The sequence below is a fragment of the Cloeon dipterum genome, chromosome 2, assembly GCF_949628265.1.
Source record: "Cloeon dipterum chromosome 2, ieCloDipt1.1, whole genome shotgun sequence".
Classification (NCBI taxonomy): Eukaryota; Metazoa; Arthropoda; class Insecta; order Ephemeroptera; family Baetidae; genus Cloeon; species Cloeon dipterum.
The window spans coordinates 10,138,748-10,161,902 of NC_088787.1; the positions used below are offsets into that span (position 1 = coordinate 10,138,748).

At 40.2% G+C, this 23,155-nt stretch overlaps 2 protein-coding genes and 1 pseudogene across 3 annotated transcripts; 2 read left to right on the forward strand and 1 right to left on the reverse strand.

The window, feature by feature from the left end:
- Window positions 1-4,455: 4,455 nt before the first annotated feature.
- On the forward strand, window positions 4,456-8,637 carry LOC135936670 (nuclear receptor-binding protein-like; annotated as a pseudogene).
- A 113-nt stretch (window positions 8,638-8,750) lies between these two features.
- LOC135936669 (uncharacterized) lies at window positions 8,751-10,622 on the forward strand. The gene is made up of 4 exons (XM_065479567.1): window positions 8,751-8,889; window positions 8,940-9,295; window positions 9,403-9,716; window positions 10,030-10,622. Exons 1-4 carry the CDS (start codon window positions 8,883-8,885, stop codon window positions 10,517-10,519), a joined length of 1,167 nt encoding a protein of 388 aa, XP_065335639.1. The 5' UTR covers window positions 8,751-8,882; the 3' UTR covers window positions 10,520-10,622.
- Window positions 10,623-13,562: 2,940 nt separating this feature from the next.
- Window positions 13,563-22,686, reverse strand: arm (armadillo). 2 transcript variants are annotated; one of them, XM_065477937.1, is made up of 12 exons: window positions 22,531-22,685; window positions 21,946-21,993; window positions 21,326-21,891; window positions 19,952-20,408; window positions 19,238-19,386; window positions 17,295-17,501; window positions 16,842-17,096; window positions 16,422-16,622; window positions 16,160-16,310; window positions 15,423-15,577; window positions 15,144-15,237; window positions 13,563-14,930 (listed from the first exon to the last, which is right to left on the reverse strand). In XM_065477937.1, the coding sequence occupies exons 2-12, from the start codon at window positions 21,971-21,973 to the stop codon at window positions 14,755-14,757; spliced, it is 2,439 nt and encodes an 812-aa protein (XP_065334009.1). In that variant the 5' UTR covers window positions 21,974-21,993; window positions 22,531-22,685; the 3' UTR covers window positions 13,563-14,754. The 2 variants fall into 2 exon arrangements, with proteins under 2 accessions (XP_065334009.1, XP_065334010.1); XM_065477938.1 differs by lacking the exon at window positions 15,144-15,237 and having other exon boundaries at window positions 14,769-14,930; window positions 22,531-22,686.
- Between the last annotated feature and the right edge of the window lie 469 nt (window positions 22,687-23,155).

Here is a 23,155-nt window from a genome sequence, read left to right on the forward strand (position 1 = left end):
CTAAAAATCCTAAAAATTGAAGACGGAAGAACATAGCTGAAGCGTGACCGCGCGCGATCACAGTCAAGAGGTGTTGCTGTTGCTGCATGATACCAATATGCAATCAGGGGAAGCGCGGGAAAAAGTTGGGTTCATGCTCTGCTCGCAACTCGCAATGTCGCAATAGCTCTCTGCTTGTCTCTGGCTGGTAGGTGTGCTGGAGGATGAAAAAAGTCGAGAAAGCGGGGAGAGCTGCAGCTTTAGCTGGCGCCGCTGGAGGGAGAAAGGAGAATAGACGAGTGTTACTCGCCGCGGCTCGCCGGAAAGTTTCTGACTTTACTGAGTTGAGGAAATGAGGACGCGACTGACTAGACTAGACCACAGCGAAAAGTTGGCGAAGGACATCACCAGACTGACCAGACATTCCGGTCGTTTTCATCCTCCTAAACTTGGAAGAAGTAGGTGGTTTTATTCTACAGAACGCTTGGATATCGGGCTGGACGCAAAGAATTTGAGGAGTTGAAGCAAAGCGGAATACGCGTACATTCCAGCACCAGCAGTATGTCGCTATTAATTTTTTTACATATTTAAATGTATGTACATTATTATGATAATAATTATGTAATGTACATAATATGTGCGCATAATGTTTTATGATTGCGAGAAAGGTCATTGTTACAATGAACATTGTTACAATGTGCATATTATGGATATTATTATGCATGTACGTAACTCTCATTTCGTAGCACGTCGTTTATGATACACATTACATACATTGTTATTCCTAATTAGATACATACATTCAGACATACGACCATTTTAAATTGTACAAAAATTCTACCTCTTTCGTTTGTTGATCACTTGTCTTATAATTTTAAAAGTAAAATTTTTTAATTTTGTGGTTCCTGGCAGGGTTTAATATTTCATTAATGCGTATGCCCTGCTCGTCGTTTTTCAGTCAGATATACACACACATGTGTATATCTACCATATTGTACCAAAAGTGTATGTATGGTTAATTCAAATTCATAGGTCTAGATGAAGAAATTTTCTTTGCTTTGCATAGTTATATTATAATAAATAAGATGTGTGCAAAGACAGAAATATGATGTGGCGAGCTAATATTTTGGCATGCATATATATATGTACAGTATTTGACATTGTACTAACGAACTCTCATTCACAGAAGCTGCGCGGCGAGTTGGAAAACAAATTCAAAGTGCCGCTGGGCAATAATTTCGATCAGCTGACCCAGCGTTCCAAGGAGAACCTTAAAGAGTTGGAGTCTCTGAAGAATTTGTTTCAGTTCATCCCCAGCATGAAATTAGCCATTGTTGTGTTCCGACGAAAATTGAAAGTTGTAAGTTACAATATAAATTTCTAGGAGAAGGCCAACCTGGAGGAGTTCATCAAGAATCAGACCAGACAAGAAAGTTCAGATCTGAACAGTATTCCAAAGAAGAAGTTGAAGCGAGTTGATCTTTCAGAGGTAGAGAAGAACCTTGTGCAGTGGAAAAAAAACCTGCCTTCCATTATTTCTGGTACTGTGACCGATAAGAAAGCATTGGAGGCCCTGGAACAGGCTAAATTCTGCCTTGAAAATATGGAAGATGGCACTGAAGAATTGGCTCCGAGTTGCAAGGGCATTGTGAAAACTCTGGCCAGATGTGTCACGTCGGAAGACGCTGATGAATTTGAACCGGTAATCCAATTTTAAATATTGACGAGACGTCAAATGTTTGCAATATGAGAGCTAAACATTTTTATCTGGGCTACGCTATGCTTTTCCGTTCCGAATAACTTCGTCCAGGTTGTTTCCAAACAATCTTGTGCAGATGAAGATTTCCATTTTGCGTTACGCGTCCAGAAAAAAGTGAATATTCATTGTGCGTCAACGAGCAAAAGGTAAAACTGCAGTCTCGTGATTTTACAGGATAGGGTTTTATTTGTCTGCTGCTTTAACTATACACTCACCGTGTTAACGACCCCACTTTTTAAATGACTCATTTCCGCCTATTTTGAAACAATAAATCGTCTTGATAAATACAATAGAAGCGGAGAAATTACCCTCTATTTGCCAGGTACATTCGAAGTAAGTCCAGTTTGCCATGTTATTTTCAAATTGTACAACTAAATTGAAGCCAGAAAATGGTTAACTATTTAACAGCCAAAAGCTTCCAAGACGATTTATGAATGTCCTTTATTTGTTTCAAAAATAATTTTTAATCTGAAGTATATTTGCCCCAAAATTATGAAAAAAGTGTGAAACGCATTAAATTAAATATAAACGTTTTATTAATTATTGATTATTTGAACTAAACACCATATTATTCATCTATCATGATACATATTTTAATTGGATTTTAACATTAAATTTCTGAAAATAATTTAGTTCCCTATATAAAATACGCGAGGTGTGTAAGGATTTGCCGAATCAATTATGTCCGAGTGTGGTTTCCGGACCAGACCCCTGAGTGGCCGAGGACCCCGGAGGGTTTGCCCGCTGGGCCCGTAGGGGCCCACCAGGGGCCCCTGACGTGGGGCGCTTCCCTATCTTCCTGTGTTGTTTACAATAATTGTTTAATCCGGGTATAAAAAAACAATATATTTGATGGAGTTATTTCTCGTGGAAAAATAGTGAAATCCAACTAATTTCAAAATAGCCATTTATTTCAGAAATCATTGAAAAATTCCATTTTGCAATATAATTTATGATAGGAAGTTCATGTAGAATTGCTTCTTTCCCTTAGGAACGTAGACAAGCAGGTCCCTACTATCCTTTGACTTGGCTCCTGAAATCCTTTGAGGTACATTGTAGAGAGGTCTGGGCTCTCGCAACCTTATTATTATATTTACCATTTTCACGATTTACCTTTTCTACCATTTGCTCGCTAACGCACAATGAATAATTACTTTTTTCCGGGCGCGTAACGATTTATTGTTCGATTTCTTCATTGGTTGGTGCGGTGTCTTTAGCTACTGCTTCTTGCCGGTTACTCCTATCCTCTCTAATCGCTGCCAGCAGAGCTTGGCGAAGTGACTATATAATCTGAACACGATCAATAGGCCACTACCTAACTTCTGAGGAGTTGATACATTTTATTGAATTCTTAATTAAAAATCAAATTATTAAGGAAACAGCTGTTTCGGCTATCAAAGCCTCGTCAGCAGTACTTTGTCATCTAATAAATATTTAATATTTGAATAGATGTAAAAGTTACATACCCCCCTCTAAAGCAAAAGAAATCCATTCGAAAGTTGTGATAAATTAAATTTTGAATTCACATTAAAAACAAGCTAAATTTTCAATTTAAGAGAAGGAAATAATGAACTAAACTATATTGAATCCTTTTGTACTGGACAGCTATTTCCCTAAAAAACTGCCATTAAAGCCCGAAACTAACGGTCAAAGTATTTGCAAAAGCGAGCAGCTAATGCAAACACAAAAAACCTTAAATCTCGTCTTTAATCTATGTCTACTTGTGAAATTAATACTATGTATAATACTAACGCATGCAAAATCACACTAGATTCAAGTTAATCCTAAAATATGTACAAATATTTACATGTGGAAGTTCCTCTTCGAGTCTCCACATCAAGCCGGCCACGGGGGACAGCAGTCGCAGGGTTCCATTCGAACTGAGTTGCCAAAATACCTGGACCTTCTCGAATAGCATAGCGGGAAACTGCATGGACAACCAGCCAGGACGCCGTTGTGAATGCTGCGCAGGTGGTCCTCGTCAAGGATGCCTTTAAGCTTGGATTCTACGGCAGAAAACTGGTTAGGGTGAATTGAAACAAATCTCACTTTTTTTAACAGCCGGTGGAAAAATGTTGGTGCCGGTATGCTTGTTCCGGAAGCTTGAAAAACGTGCCATCCCCAGGATAGAGCGGCGTCCAGCAGGTGTAGTTCAGTGAGGTCGGCAGGGAACTTGTCTAAGCTGAGCACTGCCTCCACACTGTGGACGTGGGAGACCCCCCACGCTGCTGACTCGAAGACGGACACCGGGTCCTCCGCCACCTGCTTGAGAAGCCGGTGAGACAGGTATGGGTACAGGTCCTTTTTGCGAGTTTGCTCCAGGAGGTCGTACAAAAAGAAGGCGTCGAGAGCGCTGTCACACAAGAGGTCGTGCTGCACCTCCTGGCACAAGCAATCTGCTTGCCAAAGCAGACCGTACCTAAAAATGACAGATTTGAGAGAAGAATCTACTTGAGGCAACTTATTCGAGTGGAGTAGGCTGAGGGCCGCATTCATGGCGTCGACGTCCGGACGACAGAGGGCCTGCAGCTCGAGGAACGAGTCCTGACAGAAGGAAGCGGCCAGTCCTGGGCTGCTGGACTTCAAAGCCTCGCTGTGCACCTTGAAGATGGCGGCTAGCGGTCCGTCAACAAGCCGAACGAAGATTGTGGCGTTGGGCTTGTCTTCTCGGTATTCAAATTCGACCTCCAAAACCTGTGAACGGTGTCAAGCGGGACGATCATATCGAAATAACATTCATTATTTATTAACCACCAAATTAGCATGTAAACAACTCCTACTCGGATATCCGAGATTTAAATTTCAAAGGAAAGCATTCTTGATCACGTGCTTCAAAATTTGTGCAGCAGAAATTATATTTATTTGAAGCATGTTTCGCCTTTTTGTACCCATACGAGAAGCATAAAAATCGCGATGCATAATTTTTACTCTGAACTTTAATTCAAGCTCAAAGGAAAATCAGGAAAGAGCTTTTTATTGACGCATAAAAAATTTTTAAGAAAATATTAACTACTGCTCCTGTTTGTGCACGTGTTACGGATCCAAAGGCGGCGGCCATGATTGTTTAAGAGTGTCATTGTGTGGTCAACTTAAACTTCATTTTAACCCCCAAAAGCCTTATAAAATTCAGTTAACACTACTTACAAGTGCTCCGTCGTTCTCTGAGTAGGCAGAATCGTCGTCAGACCAGTATTCCATGATGGAATTTGGATAAAATAGCGATTTTTCGGAAGAGCGATTTAGCGCGTTACTGTATTCTAAGACTTTGCCCCGAAGGGTGACGTCACAGTCGCTTTTTCCTTTGCTCCTTGAGTTCTCCTTGAGTGTTGCCGCGTGACTATTGGCTTATCTGTTAACCTTGAGGTAGGAGTTTGAAAGTGGCGGGAAATTGGTTTATTGCAATTCGTTCGTGCCGCGGAAAAAGTCCGATCCCCAACTTGCCACTTTGAAACAAGTTTTGAAATGTATTTCCCAAAGAAAGACATTAGCTTAAAAAATCCTCACGTCAGACACATTATGTTAAAAAAATAAAATAACAAGTTATATTTTTAGAATATTATTTGATAATTTCAAATCCATTAAACACTTTTGTTATATTTCAGATGCACTGATATGAATACCCAGATTGGAATAATAGGGAGTGTTTGAAGTATGTTTTACATGTGGACAGCATCCACATGGTGTGTGAGAGCCTGACCCAAGTGGATCACGTGATCATTGTCAAATTCCACCGCTACTGGACTGACACGCACTACGACAAGCCGCAGGTTATTTTCATCACCGAGTACATGAGCAGTGGCTCGCTGAAGCATTTCCTCAAGCGGGATAAACCAACCTCAAGAAACTGCCCTTCCAGTCGTGGAAACGGTGGTGCTCACAAATCCTATCGGCGCTTAGTTATTTGCACGGCAACCTTTTTGTGTACGCACGGCAACCTCACCTGCGACACTCTTTTCATCCAGTGCACAATGGACTGGTAAAAATTGGTTCTGTGGCGCCGGACGCCATCAACCACCATGTGAAAACTTGCCAGGGCATGGCGCAGAACGCGCTCTACCTCACTCCCGAGTATTGCACAAACGCGCCCATCACGCCGGCCGTGGACATTTTCGCGTTCGGCATGTGCGCCCCTAAGATGGCCGTGCTGGAACTAGCAGGCGAGCAGTCGGGCCCCATCACGCCCGACCAGATCAAGCGTGCCATCGATAGTCTGGAGGGTGAGTTGCAGAAGGATTTCATCAGACAGTGTCTGCATGCAGAGCCGGCCATGCGGCCTACCGCCCGCCAACTTCCGCTCCACCCCCTGCTCTTCGATGTGCACCCGCTCAGGTTGCTCGCGGCCCACTCGGTTGCCAAACACTCAGACGGCCTCCCTGAAGGCCACGAACGTCCTCCTACGTCAGTTTTTGCTGTGTGCAACGGTCGCAAAATCCTTTATCCGGAGCTGGAGCACACGGAACGGCCAGGCAAGTACCTCGAGGACGTGAAGTACGGGATGTCGATATTTGCGCCTGGTCATGGCGCGTGTAAGGTCAGTAACAGAGTGTCACAACAATATATCTACATGATTAATAATTAATTAAATTTATTGTTCATAAAAATTAATGTATTATTTTAAAATCTTAAATTGCTAACTTTTTGCTATTTTTTCTTCACATATTTTCCTTGATTAAGTAAAGGACATACCTCAGATAAAGAAACTCACTTTATCCCTTTAGCGGTCGCAGCATCAAGCAAGCTTCTTTGAGCAAACGGGCAGAAGCGCATCGCGTAAATGCGTACAAGACCATTCTCGACAGGAGGTTTTGTAGAACCTTTTAAGAAAAGGAAGCCGATGATGACGTTGATTTGGTCCATCTTTAATTCGAAAATTACCTTCCGCCAAGTGCACTTTTTCAGCCAACATTTCAAGTCGTTGCGGCAATACAAATGTTCACTCATACTTGCAACTTCCACTCACAAAAATATCCCTTGTACAAGACCACAGCCGCCTGTTAATCAAACGTAATGGGGTTAAAACCGACAAACTGTTGAGAGATAGTGAAAACTGCTCTTTATTTTATCATTCTGTCTATATAGGTACTACCTGAAATTTGAGCGCAGAAAAATAATCTTGATTTTTTTCTCGATGGAATTTGTTTTGTTTGACTCTTTGGGATTTGAAATCTATAAATGTTTTTACCATAAATGAAAATTTCCCCCCCCCCCCAATTTTGTCTTGCATTTTAAGGCTTAATTAAAATTTAAGCAAATTTGAAAGCTTCCTTTCAATAAAAATTCTCAATGGAAGAGTTTATTCAGACACACAAGTTTGCATGAATTAACCTTTAAAAATTATGAATACACACTTCCTGATTAAGTGGTTTGAAACCCTCGTTGTTTTGAATTGAACAAAGCATTTTGTCAGACCGTGCTCTTTTGCAGTGCAGAATCTCCTAAATAATTTTTTTTTAATAATTCGGTTCTTATATTTTTACATGGTGATATATGAATACTGGAAATACCATACAAACAAAAAGCAATAGTGGTACATTTAATAACGTAATACCTAATAACTTTTCACGTATATATAGGAATTTCAGTTTATGCACACTACTACTCCAAGATCAAAATATTTTCAGCGTGAGTGATTCATTATGATGCATTTCTTGATGATTCAGGAACATGTTATCACAACCAATTTTAGGGAAAAAATATTAATTGGTTCAAATAACAATTGTAACAATAACATTTAAAAAATACTTTCGAAAAAATTTATATTTTGCATTAAACCCGGCCCGTTTTAACACACATTATTTATAGTTAGCTTGCACGCACGTTTCCCGCCACCTACCCCTAAACTATTTTAATGTAGTTCACCCCCACTAGAGGGAGTGTCAGCCACCTGATGGTTTTCCTCAACACATGTGTCTTGCTTCGTTTCTCCTTGAAAAACACACACGTGTGGGCCATTGCCATAAAATTACCGAGCTGCGGGAAATAATAGCCAGCACTCTACATGTTCCCATCATTTTACTGCTTTTCTGAAACGGAAGCAACCTAAGAAAGCTATTTTTCTAGCTTTGTTTCACAATGGCAGACCAGGATCAGTTTAAATTGGCCAAGAGCATGCAGTTACGCGCGCGCTACTGCGAGAACCGCATTTGGCGAATCGCGTTGAATTTCGGCCTCTCACCAACGGCCGCGGCCAAAATTCATTACATCACAGACCTTCGTAAGTTAAAAAATTAATATTTAGGTAGGAAAATTGACCAGAAACGTTTATGTACCAAAATTTTGGGGTTGAGGAATTTTTGAAGAGCAGGCGAGAAACTAGTATTTATGTGCCCAATTTTGCCCAAAGATAATCCAAAATCACGAGAGTTGATGCACTGTTTGAATAATTGGGAAAGCGAAAGCACTGCACATCCTGTCTGAATAAAAAAATCACCCGCTGCAACTGAAACAAATCACATGCCGCTTTTTACAGGGCTGACTATATATTTTTGACTGTTTGTTAATCAAGGATCGCAGTCATTTCATTTCCTCTGTGTATTATGCTCAAATTGTAACCTAATATTGGTCGGTCGGCGCGGCGCTACTGCACGTAGCTGGCTGAATCCTCTTACGCAGCAGCTCTTACAATTAGCCCATCAAAATGAAAAGCAATTATTAAATACTAACGAAAAAAGTGATATCATATATTTTCTTATCTTCGATCCAGTCCATTTTTCAATAAATGTTCCAAATTTAACTTTCAGCTTCAGCCCTGCTCGTGAAGGTTGTGAAATACATCATGACTACTGAGTGCACGAGTCTTATTCGGGAGGAAAGTGACATGAGAATCTTGATGTGCCCGGCTCTAAGGCTCTACATGGCACTTGGTCTCAAGGTCATCGACTTGACCGCCTTTTTGTCTTTCTGCCCAATTCGGCTGAAATATCAATATCTTAAATCGGTTTGTATTTAAAAAAAAATAAATTAGAATCTACATTATTTCATATTATGCAGGCAGTGATAAGGATTTCGCAGTCCACTCCAAACATCGAAGAGCTTTTGCTGTCGAGCAAAACCCCTCGGTACTACAGAAGATTCGATTCGATCGTGGATGCTGAGATGTTGAAGGCGCTGTGCCAGCTAAAAAATCTGCGGGTCCTTAGGCTGGATGAATGGTGCTGCTTCGAACTCAAAGACGTACTCCAACTGTGCGAAAATCTTCCAGGCCTGCAAATCCTCAGCATCAACTTTCCAGACAGTTTTGACGATTACCACCATTTTCATTATGATCCTGTCGAGAGTACTGATAGATTAAAAAGAAGCATGTCGAATTTGAAAGAATTCATCTACACGGCAAGGAGGAATGATACTCTTAGAACAGAGTGCTTGATGAATCTTTCGAATTTTCACGTTTTACATGAGTATGCTGGTCTCTTCCGCCCAAAAGGTGACTACGACCCCTCTACTCCAAACGAAGTAGTCACTGGATGCTCAAATCTCCGACACTTAATGATAGATTTTGATATGGATTTCCCAAAGAAAGACATGCACTTAAAAAATCCTCACGTCAGGCACATTATGGTAAAAAAATTATATGTAATATAGTATTATTGGTATAACTTAATAAGTTATATTTTTAGAAATTTATTTGATAGTTTCAAGGCCATTGAAACTTTTTAATATTTCAGATGCTTTGGTATACACACGATGGTTGGGAGTGGAAAGATGTGAATTATGCTTTGAAGTTCTCCAATATTGAGAGCTTGACTTTCCTCGGCTTCCCGCCTTACGTTATGTTCTGCTTTATCTACACCTTCGGAGCTAAACTAAACGCATTGAACATCCAACACGATGACCGCACAATTGAACCGTTCCTGAATTTAAGTCGCATGTTCACTGCTTGCCCTTTGCTTGAGAGACTACGATTGTGGCTAGTTATCAGCGACCCAGAGCCAATCACTTTTTACGCTCGTCTCAAAGAAGTGGAATTGAATTTTACGTTGTAAGTATTATTTAAAATAAGGTTATGGGAATTCCAGTCGCTCGTCTTATTTTCCTGTGCGTCCGAATTTCTATTTGACACCATGTACGCGCGAAACACGCATTTGTAAGGCTTATAATATATATGATCTGCTTTATAAACCTGAGAATTCCATAAAACACGCAAAATGGCCTTAATAGGTCGATATGTTATAGATTTCTTTTTAAACAAAAATGACATTTAATAATATTTGGTGGTCTTCCATAATAATTTTGAATGAGTTTTATTTTATCAGCTAAATAAATTTCTCGTACCTTTTCCTATTCATTTGCAGCCCGAACGGAAGCAGAAACGAGATGGTGAATATATTGTGTGCACCAGACTTGGAGAAAGTCATCTTGAGCGACCCCTGCCTCGAAGATCTGCAAAAACTAACTTCAAAAGTCGCCAAAAAAGAAATCCTGCAGAAGCTTAAGACTCTCGTCATAGATCTGGATGTTGATTCTTTAGCTCTTATCGTCAGTGTGGAGCAATTCAATGGAATTGTAGAGTTCATCAAATGCGCGGCAGCTTGCCTTAGTAATTTGACGTGCTTAAAGTTTTACTTGAATAAACGGAGGAGTGAATATTCCTCGCTTGCAAAAAGTTTGAGAAATGGTAGGACAACAAATGAAGAATATCCGGACGTGACTGCCTTTTTCTTCGGCGCTAATATTAATAACGAATCAACCAGCTGGTTTGTGGATGAAGAACTCATCAACATTCTTGACGGTTATACCGAAAGTGGAATTTTCATTGGAGACAAAATTAATTACGTTTTGTAACGTATAGACCTTGTTTAGCGTTAAGCAATAAATTTTTATCAAAACCTCATTTTGTGTGTGATATTTATGTTTTCAGTGGCAAAGAAATGTTTATTTAAATTTGGGTTTTTATATATGAAAGCAAATTCAAATTGCTTATGAAAGATGCATTACTAATTTAGTACTCGATTTTCATTCGAAATTTTTGTGTTTAGAGTTATAAATTTTGGAATTACCCATATTGACCTATAGTCTCAACTACCGGATCGACTAGCTTTTATTGCTTTGGTATAAATATGGTAGACTCACCATTTCCGCCGAACTCACACTTCACGCTAGAATATAGGGATTAACATTGATTCTTCTCATCAGAGCTAGAAGTGTGAGTATATGTCATACAAAATAGTGTATAGACGAGGTTCATTAATTTTACTGCAGATCGAAAGAAGACAGTGTGGACATAAAATTCTGAATGCAGATAATGCGGTGGTGACCTGAAGAACACCGCTTATTGTATAAATATAGCTTTTGCTGAAGAGTCACGACAGCAAAAAATGCATAATATATATAATCTTCTGCATGCCTGATCAGGCTGATACACCCCACTATAGTTTTGCACCTTACGCAGATTTAGCGTAAAATAGTAATTTCATTTTCAAGTGCGGCGCTTGTTATTCATGTAAGTTAATAAGAAAGATGAAAATGGATGTAAATTCTGCTAATAAAATGAGAACAATTTATTAAAATGTCAAATAATTTAAAAGACAAAATGAGTGTTTTGCAAATTTAATACAACTTTATTTGATTTTTATTTTATTTCTAACGCGTCGATGGTCAAATGTGTTGTTCGCCAAGTGCCTATATTATTAGTACCATCAAATTCTTAAAAAAGGATAAATTGTCAAGTCTTAATATGTAAAATGCCAGGTGGAGGATTTTGGTAAAGTTTCACGCATCGGCCGCATAATATATATCTATTCCTTTTATTGTCTGTATGATATGACTCTCATCTCTATTAGTTATTTCATATTTGTAATTGTTTATAAGAAGAATTGATAAAATGTAAATGTAATGAATTGATAAAATGTGAAATGCATCGATAAATCAATAAATTTTGAAAATTTTTAATTTAAAATAATATGTAGTCGATTATTTAAATAATTACCTAATAAAACCAAATTCACCCTTAGGAAATGTTCTGGGAATATTCTAAGATTATCTAAAAGGGGAAAAAAGACTATTCTAGGAATATTATAAGCTACATAAGAAGAATATAATTCGATTAAGAAATGTTTACTCTTTATTTAATCCAGGATTAATCCAAAGAATATTCCTAAAAGATATTCCAGGATTTTCCTAGATTAAACCAAAGGAGAAATTTTATTTTTCGAAAGTTCTCCTTTTGGATTAATCCAGGAACATTCCTGGAATATCTTTTTTGGAATATTCTATGGATTAATCCTGGATTAAATAAAGCGTAAACATTTCTTAATCGAATTATATTCTCGCGGAATATTCTTTGACAAAGTTGGATTATTCCTGGAATATGTTTTGCCAATAAATTTCTGCACGGGATGCTATCATAAAGAGGAAGAAGTTGGAAATATTTGTTATTTATTCTATGCAGTGAATGCTGAGAATTTCGTGCATTTTACCTCTCGGTCGGTAGCTGCCAATAAGCCAGAGTTCTTGCTCATTTTGCAGCAGAGGCGGAGCACTTTCGTTCTTGATCACTATCAGGGATAAATAGGAGCGAAATCATCTCCCAAGTTTAAGGCGTAAGAAAAGGTTTTTAAAAGGGTAAGTTTTTATCAAAAAATACATTTTAAAACTTACAATTTTATTTTTCTATAAAGCCGCGACCAGTGCTGTAACTGCTGACAGACCTTTTGTATCTGATCTCTCTGGTGTGTGCTGTCGCGTAAGTTTTATATTTAGACAATATAATATTTATTTAAAGCCCCTATATAAAATTCAATATTTTCCTATTTCTCGCTCTCATATTTATGTTTTTATGACTTCTAGGTATAATTTGAAGTCGCCCACAAGGAAAATGGCGAACAAAAGGCGCAAATCTAAACAATAAAAAAAAAATACTTCGACTTGCATCGCGGAAGCGTGAAAATTGTACTCTATAGTAAAACAGGAAAATATCCATCTGATGAAGAAGTTAACCAGGAATTGGAGCGATTATTCGCCGAAAGACTCGAAAGAAACAAGACGCCAAAAAATGTCTCCAGTGATGGTAACGAGAAGAAAGGCCCCGAGACTGATCAACCCCCAGCAGCAGAAGATGAGGATCTAGAGGTTCCTGACGAAGCACTTGGAGAACATCTCTGCTCTGACGTGGCCTCAGGCTAGGAATAAATACAAGAACCATATGCAACACAAACTGACGCGAAACCAATATAGGATTATACAGAACTTTTTACTGACGAAACTAATTTTAAAAAAAAAATTGTGAAGTGTGAATGTTTCAACCAGCATAGCCTTGTGTGTCTACAAATATTAATCAACTAGATATTAAAAGATACTTAGGAACGTAAATCCACGTATTAATATTGAATTTTCCCTATATTATTATAGTAATTTTATATGTAATGGGAGCATGATTTGCTTTCTTTCAGGCATTTCACTTTGAAAGATGGCAACTTGAAACGTTTGTTTTTGCCTCAACAAAACAATCAAACAGCTCTAAAAGCGTATTATACGAAAAAAAGATCGAAATTCATGGCCCTAGCAACTTTTGCACTTTTTTATTTTTTCTAAAAGAGAAATTTCGTTAGAAAGTGAAAATTTTATAATGGTCGTCGGGAGCAGTTTTTTTACCTGTGTGTCCCATGAATTAATGACCTATACACACACCTAAAAATATGAAATTTGAAGCTTAAAATTTTTTAAAATGTCTTAGGTGGCTAGTGATTTTAAAAATGCTATGAAGACCTAAAAATTTCCAAGAAGCTGCTTTCTGGCCGTTTCAGTTCTAGCTGTCGATAATAAAAAGTAATAGAGACTTAAAATGTTTTTTTTACAAAATGAAAAGCTTGAATATTTGGTAGTTACCGGTAGTTACATTTATTTCGATTACAAATAATTGCGTGATTTATATAGTTCCATCTACATAAAAAGAACGTCGGTCGTAATATTATTATGGCAAACACTGGGCGATCGAATGTTGTATAGAAATAAGAGCCGTCTTTATGCTGCGATTGAAATGTACGTCTACACGCTATTTTAAAACTTATATAAGAGTAGTGTAAACTGGAGCTGCTCAAAACCCTATCTCGGAAATTATTCTGTTCGATGAATCATGCTTCACACACAAGCTGCTCATCAAATCGCGTCTTCGCTGTTGCCTCAACGCCTTCAGTGTAACAGGTTTGGTAAACATGTTACACTGAAGGCGTTGAGGGATGCAACAGCGAAGAGTGCACAAGTAATCATTTCTTCAGTCAATCAATAAATATGCGTCGGATCCGTTTGGTTTGTGCATCGAACTCTCTTAAAGAAGAAGACAAGTATACGCGTTCGTCTCGAGTAATGATGATAATAATAATGTACGCTCGCTAGAGGTTAATTGAATATAAAACGACATACATTGACAGTCAAACTAAAGATTCGGCCCGATCGGTAGACGTCCTCCGTCCGTCCGTCCGCTCTGCACTCGCAGAGCGAGCGAGGAGTCTGCCGACGCCCGCCAATTCGCTTGAGATCTAGCCTAGTAAGTGATTCAGTTATCTAACTGTACGTAGAAGCTCGATATTTGTCATTACGCTTGCCAGCTGACAGGAGGGGGGGGGGAGGAGTACTCTAAAAAGTTTCTTACCAAAATTGTAAAGTCAACCCCAGTCCCAAGCACCATACAACATTGATATAATATAATATATTTGCATACTGAAGTGAATGAAACAATTCCTCAGCTCCTTCGGTCCCAGGGCAGCATAAGCTTAAAATTTAATTTAGGTCTCATTGCACGTTATCTGTTTAATGGAAGAAAAAAACACCTCGACAGAAAGAAAAGAAAATAAAAATAAAAATCCTCGCGAAATCAGGCTTCTTTTATCAAGTGTTTTCCACAGTAGTTGTTGTTTCATTTCATCCACCAACCCCTGGGACCAAGGATGAGCACCACCTGACGCTCAATTTATGTTTAAGTTTACCACTAGCAATTAATCAAAGTGCAGAGTCTGAAATTATTCCTGTTGTACTGTCTAAACTTAAGAACGGAAGTGTGTGTCTGTGTTGAAATGCAATATTCAGAGGTCGGTGTCGTACCAGGCGGCGAGTTGGTTGCCGTTGTCGCGCGGTGGGTTGGGCACCGCGGGAGACTGCTGGCCGCCGCTCGGGGGCAGCGACGACGGCGTCGGAGGGTTGTTCTGGGGTTGATTCAGGTCGAGGTCTTGCAGGCTCTCTACTGGTAGCGTGGCATAGGCTGCAATGACACGACAAAACAGCAGGGAATCAGCCTCCGTTCGGCCAAGAGAGGAGCAAACAAAAGACAAGACGCCCAAATGCAGGTGTGAAAAGCAGCGAGAGAGAGAGAAATATAAGCGGATTAGAATGTTATTGTTAGTTGCAGCGAGTGGTGGAAGGTTAGTCAGCTGTGCCGGCCGTCACCAGATTGTGCGTTTTTGCGATTGGTTACCTGATTGGTTCTGGCCACTGTAAATGCTGTGGTGGCTGCGCTGTGGTGGCGACTGCACATACAAACCCTCAAAGTCAGCTGCACCTAGCATATCCTATCGTGACGGGCAAGAGAATGAACCAAAATTAACTCAAAACAAAACGTGAAAAGTGTGTGAGGACCCCCGGATCGAAGATTCAAATAAAAAAACGTGCCAAAAATGATTTGTGGAGAATTTTTCAAAACTGAACACGCGTGTCGCTGGGTGAGAATCGAGAATGACTGCGACTTTGCACTCACTTGGAGATCAGGAGCCATGTTGTAGTCGGTGCCGCCGGTCCAGAGGGAGTGGTCATCCCTGAAGAGAGAGCTGGTCAGCTCCATCGACAGCCTCTTCTTGAAGTCTTGAGGCTTGTCCTCAGACATACGGAAGAGCACCGCAGCAGCATAAGTAGCTGAAGCAAGAACGAGATTTCATTAGATTTTAATTTTCATATTACTGTTTCCTGATGAACTTTTTTCGAAAGCCCTGATTTTTAAGCCGCCAACAAATGCAGAGACAATTTAGCAACAATTTAATGGTACCTTCCCTCTGGTTCCAAACTAAAAAAAAAAACTCTCTGAGGGCTGGGCAACCAGATTATTAACTAAGTTTTCGTCCTCAATAAAAAATTCTTTAACTTCATGCTTTAGAAATTAAAATTTGAGCCATCAATTGATTTGTCTCTTTGAAAAAGTGCAGTCTAATCATTTAAAGCTGAATTAAACAAAATAAAATTAGAAATTCTTTAAATAAAAAAATCGCTCACATTGTTTCAACATTCATAAATGTGGTTCACATGACTTCAATGGTAGAATCCTCTTAGTTTATTTTTAAAAACCTTTCTGGTCAGCAAAAAACACTATTTAATAATTTAGACATGACAAAATAATCATGGCAACCATTTTAAGTGTCTAGAATTATTTCCCTACAATTTTGTGTCAGAAATTGTTTCGTATTCGGTAGCAAAGGTAATGTCAATTTAAAAATCACTCACCGACTCCCTCGTTGCGGGAGTGAAGGAGGTCGGTGAGAGGAGCAGTTGCGCCCTCACGTTCCATCATGTCAGCTGCCTCCTTATCTTCGGCCAGTTCGCAGAGGACGCCAGCAGATACGCGCTGAATGTTCTCGATGTCGCTGTATAAGAGCTGCAAAAAATAGAACATTAGTTTAATTCGCTTAACGCCCAAAAGCAGATTAAATATCATTTTTAACTCCATAGAAGTCTAATGTAAATTGTATAATCCGACAATTCTCACCTGCACAAACACTGGGATGGTGCTTTGGTTGAGCAGCACGTTGCGGTTGTTGTGCTCGCGAGCAAGAATGTGCAGGGCACCGACAGTTCCCTCGAGGATCTCCTCCATGCGCACTCCTTCTGCGTACACCAGAGACGCGTTTCCTCCTGGTTGTGGAGATGGAGCTGATTTGGTGTCACTGGCCACAGAGCTAGCACGTTGCTAAAAATATAATTTTTCGATTGGTTAATTGAATTTGTGATTGAATACATGCCATATTTCTATAGTTGAACTTTGAATTATTCTAAAACACGAATTGAGAAACAATTCAAATGACTGTTTTCTCACTTTTAAATAAAAAGAAAAGGCAGTTTAAACTGTTTCATCAGCTTGGGGAATCGAGTAGCAGAAACTAAACGCATCACAAATAAATTAACATACTCGGTGTGTGTCTTGGAAGGCTCTATTGAGCAGCCGGATGAGCTGGTGAATGGCGCCAGTGTCCCTCAAGGGAGCATGGTTGGCGGCGCACAGGGCCAGGTTGCGGATCAGCCCAATGACGGCCTTGACGAGTGGCCAACGGGATGGGGGATGCAGAAGCTTCACAATCACTTGCATGCCATAGTTGAGGCGCACAGCATTCTGCGCCATCTCAGCCTCCACATGACGCGAGGTCAAGTGGCGAAGAGCGCAAACCTGAGAAGTGTTTAATTTTAAAAATTTAGACCAAAAACAAATATAAAATCGTTTAATTTACATGTTACAAGATCAAAATATGACACCATTTATATTTCTAGCTATAATTAGGGACTTTACAGTTTTCTTTGGCTTAATTGAACAAACGACAAAACGTTATTGAGTGTTTAAAGTTTGGAAAGACGAATTTTAACTTACAGCAGGTTCGGTGATCTCCTCGCGGTCTCCAGCGTTGATGACGGTGCGGACGAGAGCATCAACTCCGCCCACCTGGCAGACAACAACCTTGTTGCGCTGGTTGTTGCAAGTCAGGTTGGACAGGATTCCGGCGGCGCATGTCATGAAGTTGATGTCGGCAGAGCCCAAGAGGTGAACCAGGCTTTGCAGTAGTCCGTCGAGTCCTTCCTATAATTCAGGTTTACTTTCGACTCATCAAGACCTAGATGCAGTGTTCCGAAATGCAGTTTTCTAAAACGAGTTGGTTTTATCCGGCTTAATCCGTTTTTTTTTTTTGCTTTTTTGGCTGCAACAAAAAACTAAATTTTTAAACAAATTTGTGGATTTTTGATAAGCTGTGAGAAAAATTCAAAAAAGCCAGAATAAAGCCGGCTAAAATAGGGTGGTTTAAACCTGGTTTAAACCACCATGGATTAAAACTCGGAACACTGCCTAGATGTATTGTGTGTCATTTCTAGGATTTCGAGAGCCGCGCTACTAATAAAGATTTCCTTAAGGGAGTTTCTTTAATTCCTCCCAGAGTATTTGGAGCAGCAGAGCGTTAAATTAATATCTCTATATTGAAAAGATCAAAATCACAGGGAGGGCACTGGACCTTGCGAGTCAACAGTGCCGCACACCCGATTTTCAAACTCTCACATCCTTTTCACTGGGTATTGCCACAGCAGGTATGGCAGGATAAAGAAAGGCTAGACAATTTATTAATTTATTTTATTTTTATCCCTTTCAACCGGGAAGGGCGCGTACTGTCGTAGTATATGAATGCTGAAACCTGGGTCCCAATAGCACAGGGACCCAGCCCACTCAAAGGCCACTTACCTCCACACCGAAGACTTTTTTGAAACATTAAAACACACCACTAACACTACTTTAAAAAAGTGAGTGAGTGTTAGTGATGTGTTTTAATACTGTCCTCCTGGACAGAGTATTCAGAAGTAATGGCCTCTTCTCAGATGCTTTTTTTATAAATTTTTGTATCCTATCATATGATTTTACAAAATGTGATAATAATCATCAAGGAACGCTCAATTTTTAGGTGGCTGAATAAATGTACTTTAAATTATTGAGCCTTTAGATTATGACAGCAGCTGAGCAATGTCACGCCCAACTAGCGCGACCACTTTTTAGTCATAACAGACAAAGCCCGAAGGGCAGGAGGCAAATTTTCATCATCATCCCTCCTTGCTCTTTCAATTTTGAAACATTTTTGTATGGCGACTGGCGCGGCTGACGTAGTTTAGCCAGAGGCAAGGCAGCTGGAGCTGTGGGATGACTTATAAACTGAAAATTATGCGGCTGGAGCGGCAAAGCGCGGCTGGGTGTGACATGCACGTTTTGGAAATTGGTTGGGCCCAGCATTATCCTTTTAGGTGTGGAAACTGTTTATGTTCATGGCTTGCTGATAGCAAGACTAATTGGAAATCAACTTGAATGCAAGGGATTGTGTCCTTTCCAGACAAAGCCCGAAGGGCAGGAGGCAAATTTTCGTCATCATCCCTCCTTGTTCTTTTCAATTTTGAAACATTATTGTATGGCAACCGGCGCGGCTGGCGCAGTTTAGCCAGAGGCAAGGCAGCTGGAGCTGTGGGATGACTTATAAACTGAAAATTATGTGGCTGGAGCGGCAAAGCGCGGCTGGGTGTGACATGCACGTTTTGTAAATTGGCTGGGCCCAGCATTATCCTTTTAGGCGTGGAAACTGGTGATGTTTCTGGCTTGCTGTTAGCAAGACTAATTGGAAATCGACTTGAGATGCAAGGGATTTTTTCCTTTCCAATGCCTAGTCCGTGTTGTTTTGTTTTAGCAGGAGAATGCGATTCAAGGGCGGTTCCAAAAATTTTAAGCAGTAGTTTAAAATATGATTTCAATATTGAGCAACAGCAATGGTTATTGCAATTGCATACCACTTTGGTTCCAGCGTCAGACAGATTTCTCAGGGTCCAAAGACAGTTTTGGACCAGTCTCTGGCTGGGGTGGCCCAGATGGATAGCAAGAGCCTGCAGACCACCAGCTTCGACGATGGCAGGCTTGTTGCTCGAGCACACAGACAGGACTGTTGACAAGAATAGCAGAAAATAAATTAGATTTAAAATATGTCTAGAATGCAGATCTTTGTATCTGTTTCAATATTTTTCATTTACAAAAAATATGTTACATTTCTTGAATTTTTAAAAATAAAAAATGTACAAATGAAGCATAATTTTAATCAAAAACCAACGTTGTGATGCTAAAATTGCAATTTGCTATGGGTGCAAAATTGCAAGTGCTTTATGAATAAAATATTTGGTATTAATTTGACTTAAAATTTCTTCTAGCAAAAAGTCCAGATAAAACGACGATCAGTGAAAAAAAATTCGCCTCCATAATAAAAGGAATAAAAATCAACAATATAGTTTCAGCGCCGATTGTGTTCGCAATCTGCATTTTTTAGCTGCTTTCCTTTTAGATCAATGATTCGGTTTAAAAAATAACTTAGAAAGAATCCTCCCCAGCAATCAAGCGACAAAAAATTTCCTGAATCAAACCCATGAAGTCATTTTTGCTGTCCCTAATTTACATGTTTTGCTAATTACTATAATAAAAAATAAAATCAAGACGTGGAGTGACGAGTAATCTACCTTTGAGGACCCTGGAAGTGGTCCACAGAAGCTTTTCGTAGTCGTAGGAGCGCAAGATGCGCACAAGCTCCATGGGGCCCTGCGAGGCGAGGATGATGAGCTTGCTCTCCTGGTTGCCGTAGGCCAAAATTTGCAGGCAGTCAGTGACGATTGCGAGGAATTTGACGTTGTTCCTCTGCAGCAGAGCGACCATCTTCTGCAGGCCGCCGGCAAGGCGGACGGCCATCTTTGATCCCTCTTGATGCAGCAGCAGGTTGTGCAGCGTGGTGATTGCGTAGAAGAGCACGGACTCTACTGGTGAGCTCAGCAACTTCACCAGGGCGGGGATGCCGCCGCTTTTGAAGATGGCCAGCAGGCCCTGGCGGTGGTGCGACAGGTTGTGCAGTGTGCCCACAGCGCCTTTGGTCGTTTCCAGGTCATTGCTGTTCGAAATGGCGCGCACCAAAGCAGCCACCATCTACAAAGAGGGATGAGTTAGGATTAAATTTTGCACAAAAATAATAAATAAGGATTTAAGAGAGGATGACACAAGATTTACTAACGCTATATTTGGTTTTTCAAGTAGAATGTCTGGTTAATTTATAATTTCAACCTCATCTTTGAGATTAATGGTAAAAAATATTTTTTTAAATAGTTAATTTTTTCGCGGTTTGCTCAGAAAATGAAATATTTTAAAGATATTTGCACGGGATTATCTTGTGTTTGTACGTTTCACACAAACGTGCAATTTGTTTTACTCTTTCATGAAATTATAAGAAATTGACGAATTAAAATTTTTATCTAGCGTCATTTCTGAATTTTGAGTTATGTAGCTGAACATTAGTTTTGAGCCTCATGGCCTCATATTAAATAAATAAAAATGGGTAATTTTCACCCACGCATTAAGCAGACTATCGTTGTTGCAAAAAAACCCTAATATATAACATAAAATGCAGTGCCAGGGTTGCAAAAAAACCGCATTTAAAAAAATGCAGTGGATAAAACCTTTTTATTAACCAGTTTCTTGGAGGCAATGTTTGCACCTCAGTTTTCAATAATTTTTTAATAATTAGCTCATGACCTGGACTTGAAAAATTGTCAGAGATAAATTTTTGGAAAAATTGAGGCAATTTAAAAGAACAAATTGGCACAGTAGAGGAAAGTTTAAGATTTTCACAGGGGATACATGGAAAAAAATCATTTCTTGCGCAAGAAATTAATAAAAACTGAGTGGTAAAAACCTGGTGGTGAGCAAGTGCTACCCATGAGACCAATCGAGCAATAATTAAGTAATTTTGGACAAAAATGTTTGCTATTATTTACTCACGGTGCAAATTAAAGGCTCATGAATCCTGTCAACAAATTAATACAAAAAAAATTGATCAGGAATCTCACCTGGGGGCTGTTCATGATGGCATGACGAGAGGCTTCCTTCTTGCTCAACTGGTGGACCATCATGGCGGCCTGTGAGACGACGACCTGGTCCTCATCATTGAGGAGCTTGATGAGTTCAGGTATAGCCCTGGTTGCGAGGTCAGCGTCATCCTGGTAGTTGATCAGGTTGACGACGGCGTGCTTGAGCATCTGGCTCGGCTCGGAGAGGCGCTGCACGGCCGATGGATGAGTCGTCTCGAATTGGGTTGACGGGATTTCTGTCCCTTCCTCAAGGGTCTCGGGGAACATGGCGGCTCGCACGCGCTGGCTGCGAGTCTGGCTCAGCTGTTGATTGATGTCGTCCACCTCGCCCTGCGTGAACGTGTGCGTGAAAGTGCTGTTGTCCATGTCGAACAACAGGCCGTCGTCGCCGCCATCCTCCTCCTCAGGGCCGGGGTCCCTGCCCACCAGACTGGGCGTCTGGCTCGGCACCCCAGAGTGGATGCCAGAGTCCTGGGTTGGGGCAAGGTACGAGCCTTGTTGCCACATTGCTGTCTCGGCATCCCGGTCGCTTATGTTGTAGCCTCCTGAAAGGTAACGGATTTCGTAACATGGTCATTTCGGTCGAAATTTGTGCTTACCATGGCGTTGCGGCATGTGGTAGCTCATGTCTGCAGCCCTTTATGACTCTGCGGAAGAAAATTTTACGAGTTAATTCGCATCATTTATTATTGAAGCGCAGCCGGAAAACGCCACTCCTTTAAGGTGATCGTTATTCGATGACTCACAAGGATAAACAAGCGTCACTTCACTGATAACCCAAAGATTTCACGTGGAACTATAAGTTTCTCTACTCATTCCGACTCAAATGAATTGAACGCATTGATTTATTCGGAAAGAATTTTAAAAATCACGATATATTCCAGCAGCTACGGGGGTGGCTGCACCTGCCAATACACCTGACAACAAGGCAGTGTTTACAACCCCCGAAGCAGCTTTGAGGCCGAAAAAATAGGCCAAACGGGCTCGCAACGAGCGCAGTTGGATTGACAACGGTAATTAGTTTAGGTTTGAATGATAAATAGAACGGAATTCGTTAAGAGTAGTGACCAATCGTTAAAATAAACACGACACACCCAGCACCGCGTTATTTATCCTTGCGCGAAATGTCACTTCTTGGCGTTTTCCGACGGTCACTCGCTGATTTCGCAAATGCGGCTCCTTACCAGCACTAAGCAGAGACACGGGGCGACTGGCCGGCGGTGTTGTTTCACAAATTACAATCAGATTTTTAAGAACGACGCCGTTTCCTTAAGGTTTGCTCCGTTTACTCTCACGATAATGCAAATGGCGAGGGGCCAAGCCGTTCTGTTCAAGAATGTAACGCCAAATCGGCCGCTAGGGGCGCTGCCTTCAAAGGATACCGAGAGTTTAAATTCCCCTTCTTCTCGATCCATTCGCTCAAGCAGCAGCCTAAATAAACCGGTAAGACATTTTCAAAATTTTCTTCATTATTTGCGTTACTGTTTACTCCAACTCCAGTTGTGATTAATACTGTATAATTATAATGATTTATTTAAAATTAATTAATTTTGATTCATAATGTGCTAAAAATATACAGTATGCCAGGGAAATTTAAGGAGAGGATGAAAGTAACCGGTTTTATCGGCCCACCCACCGGTCCTATTAAAGAGGCGGAGCTATTTTTAGCCTATTACCCCGCGAAACCAGATTCATAGCGCTCGTTGTTGATTATAACCGTTGTGGTAATTATTGTGCAAGATGAGGATTAAAGGGATTAAAGAATTGCGAAATGTTTCTTTGTCATAAATTTCTGATGTATTGTTGTTT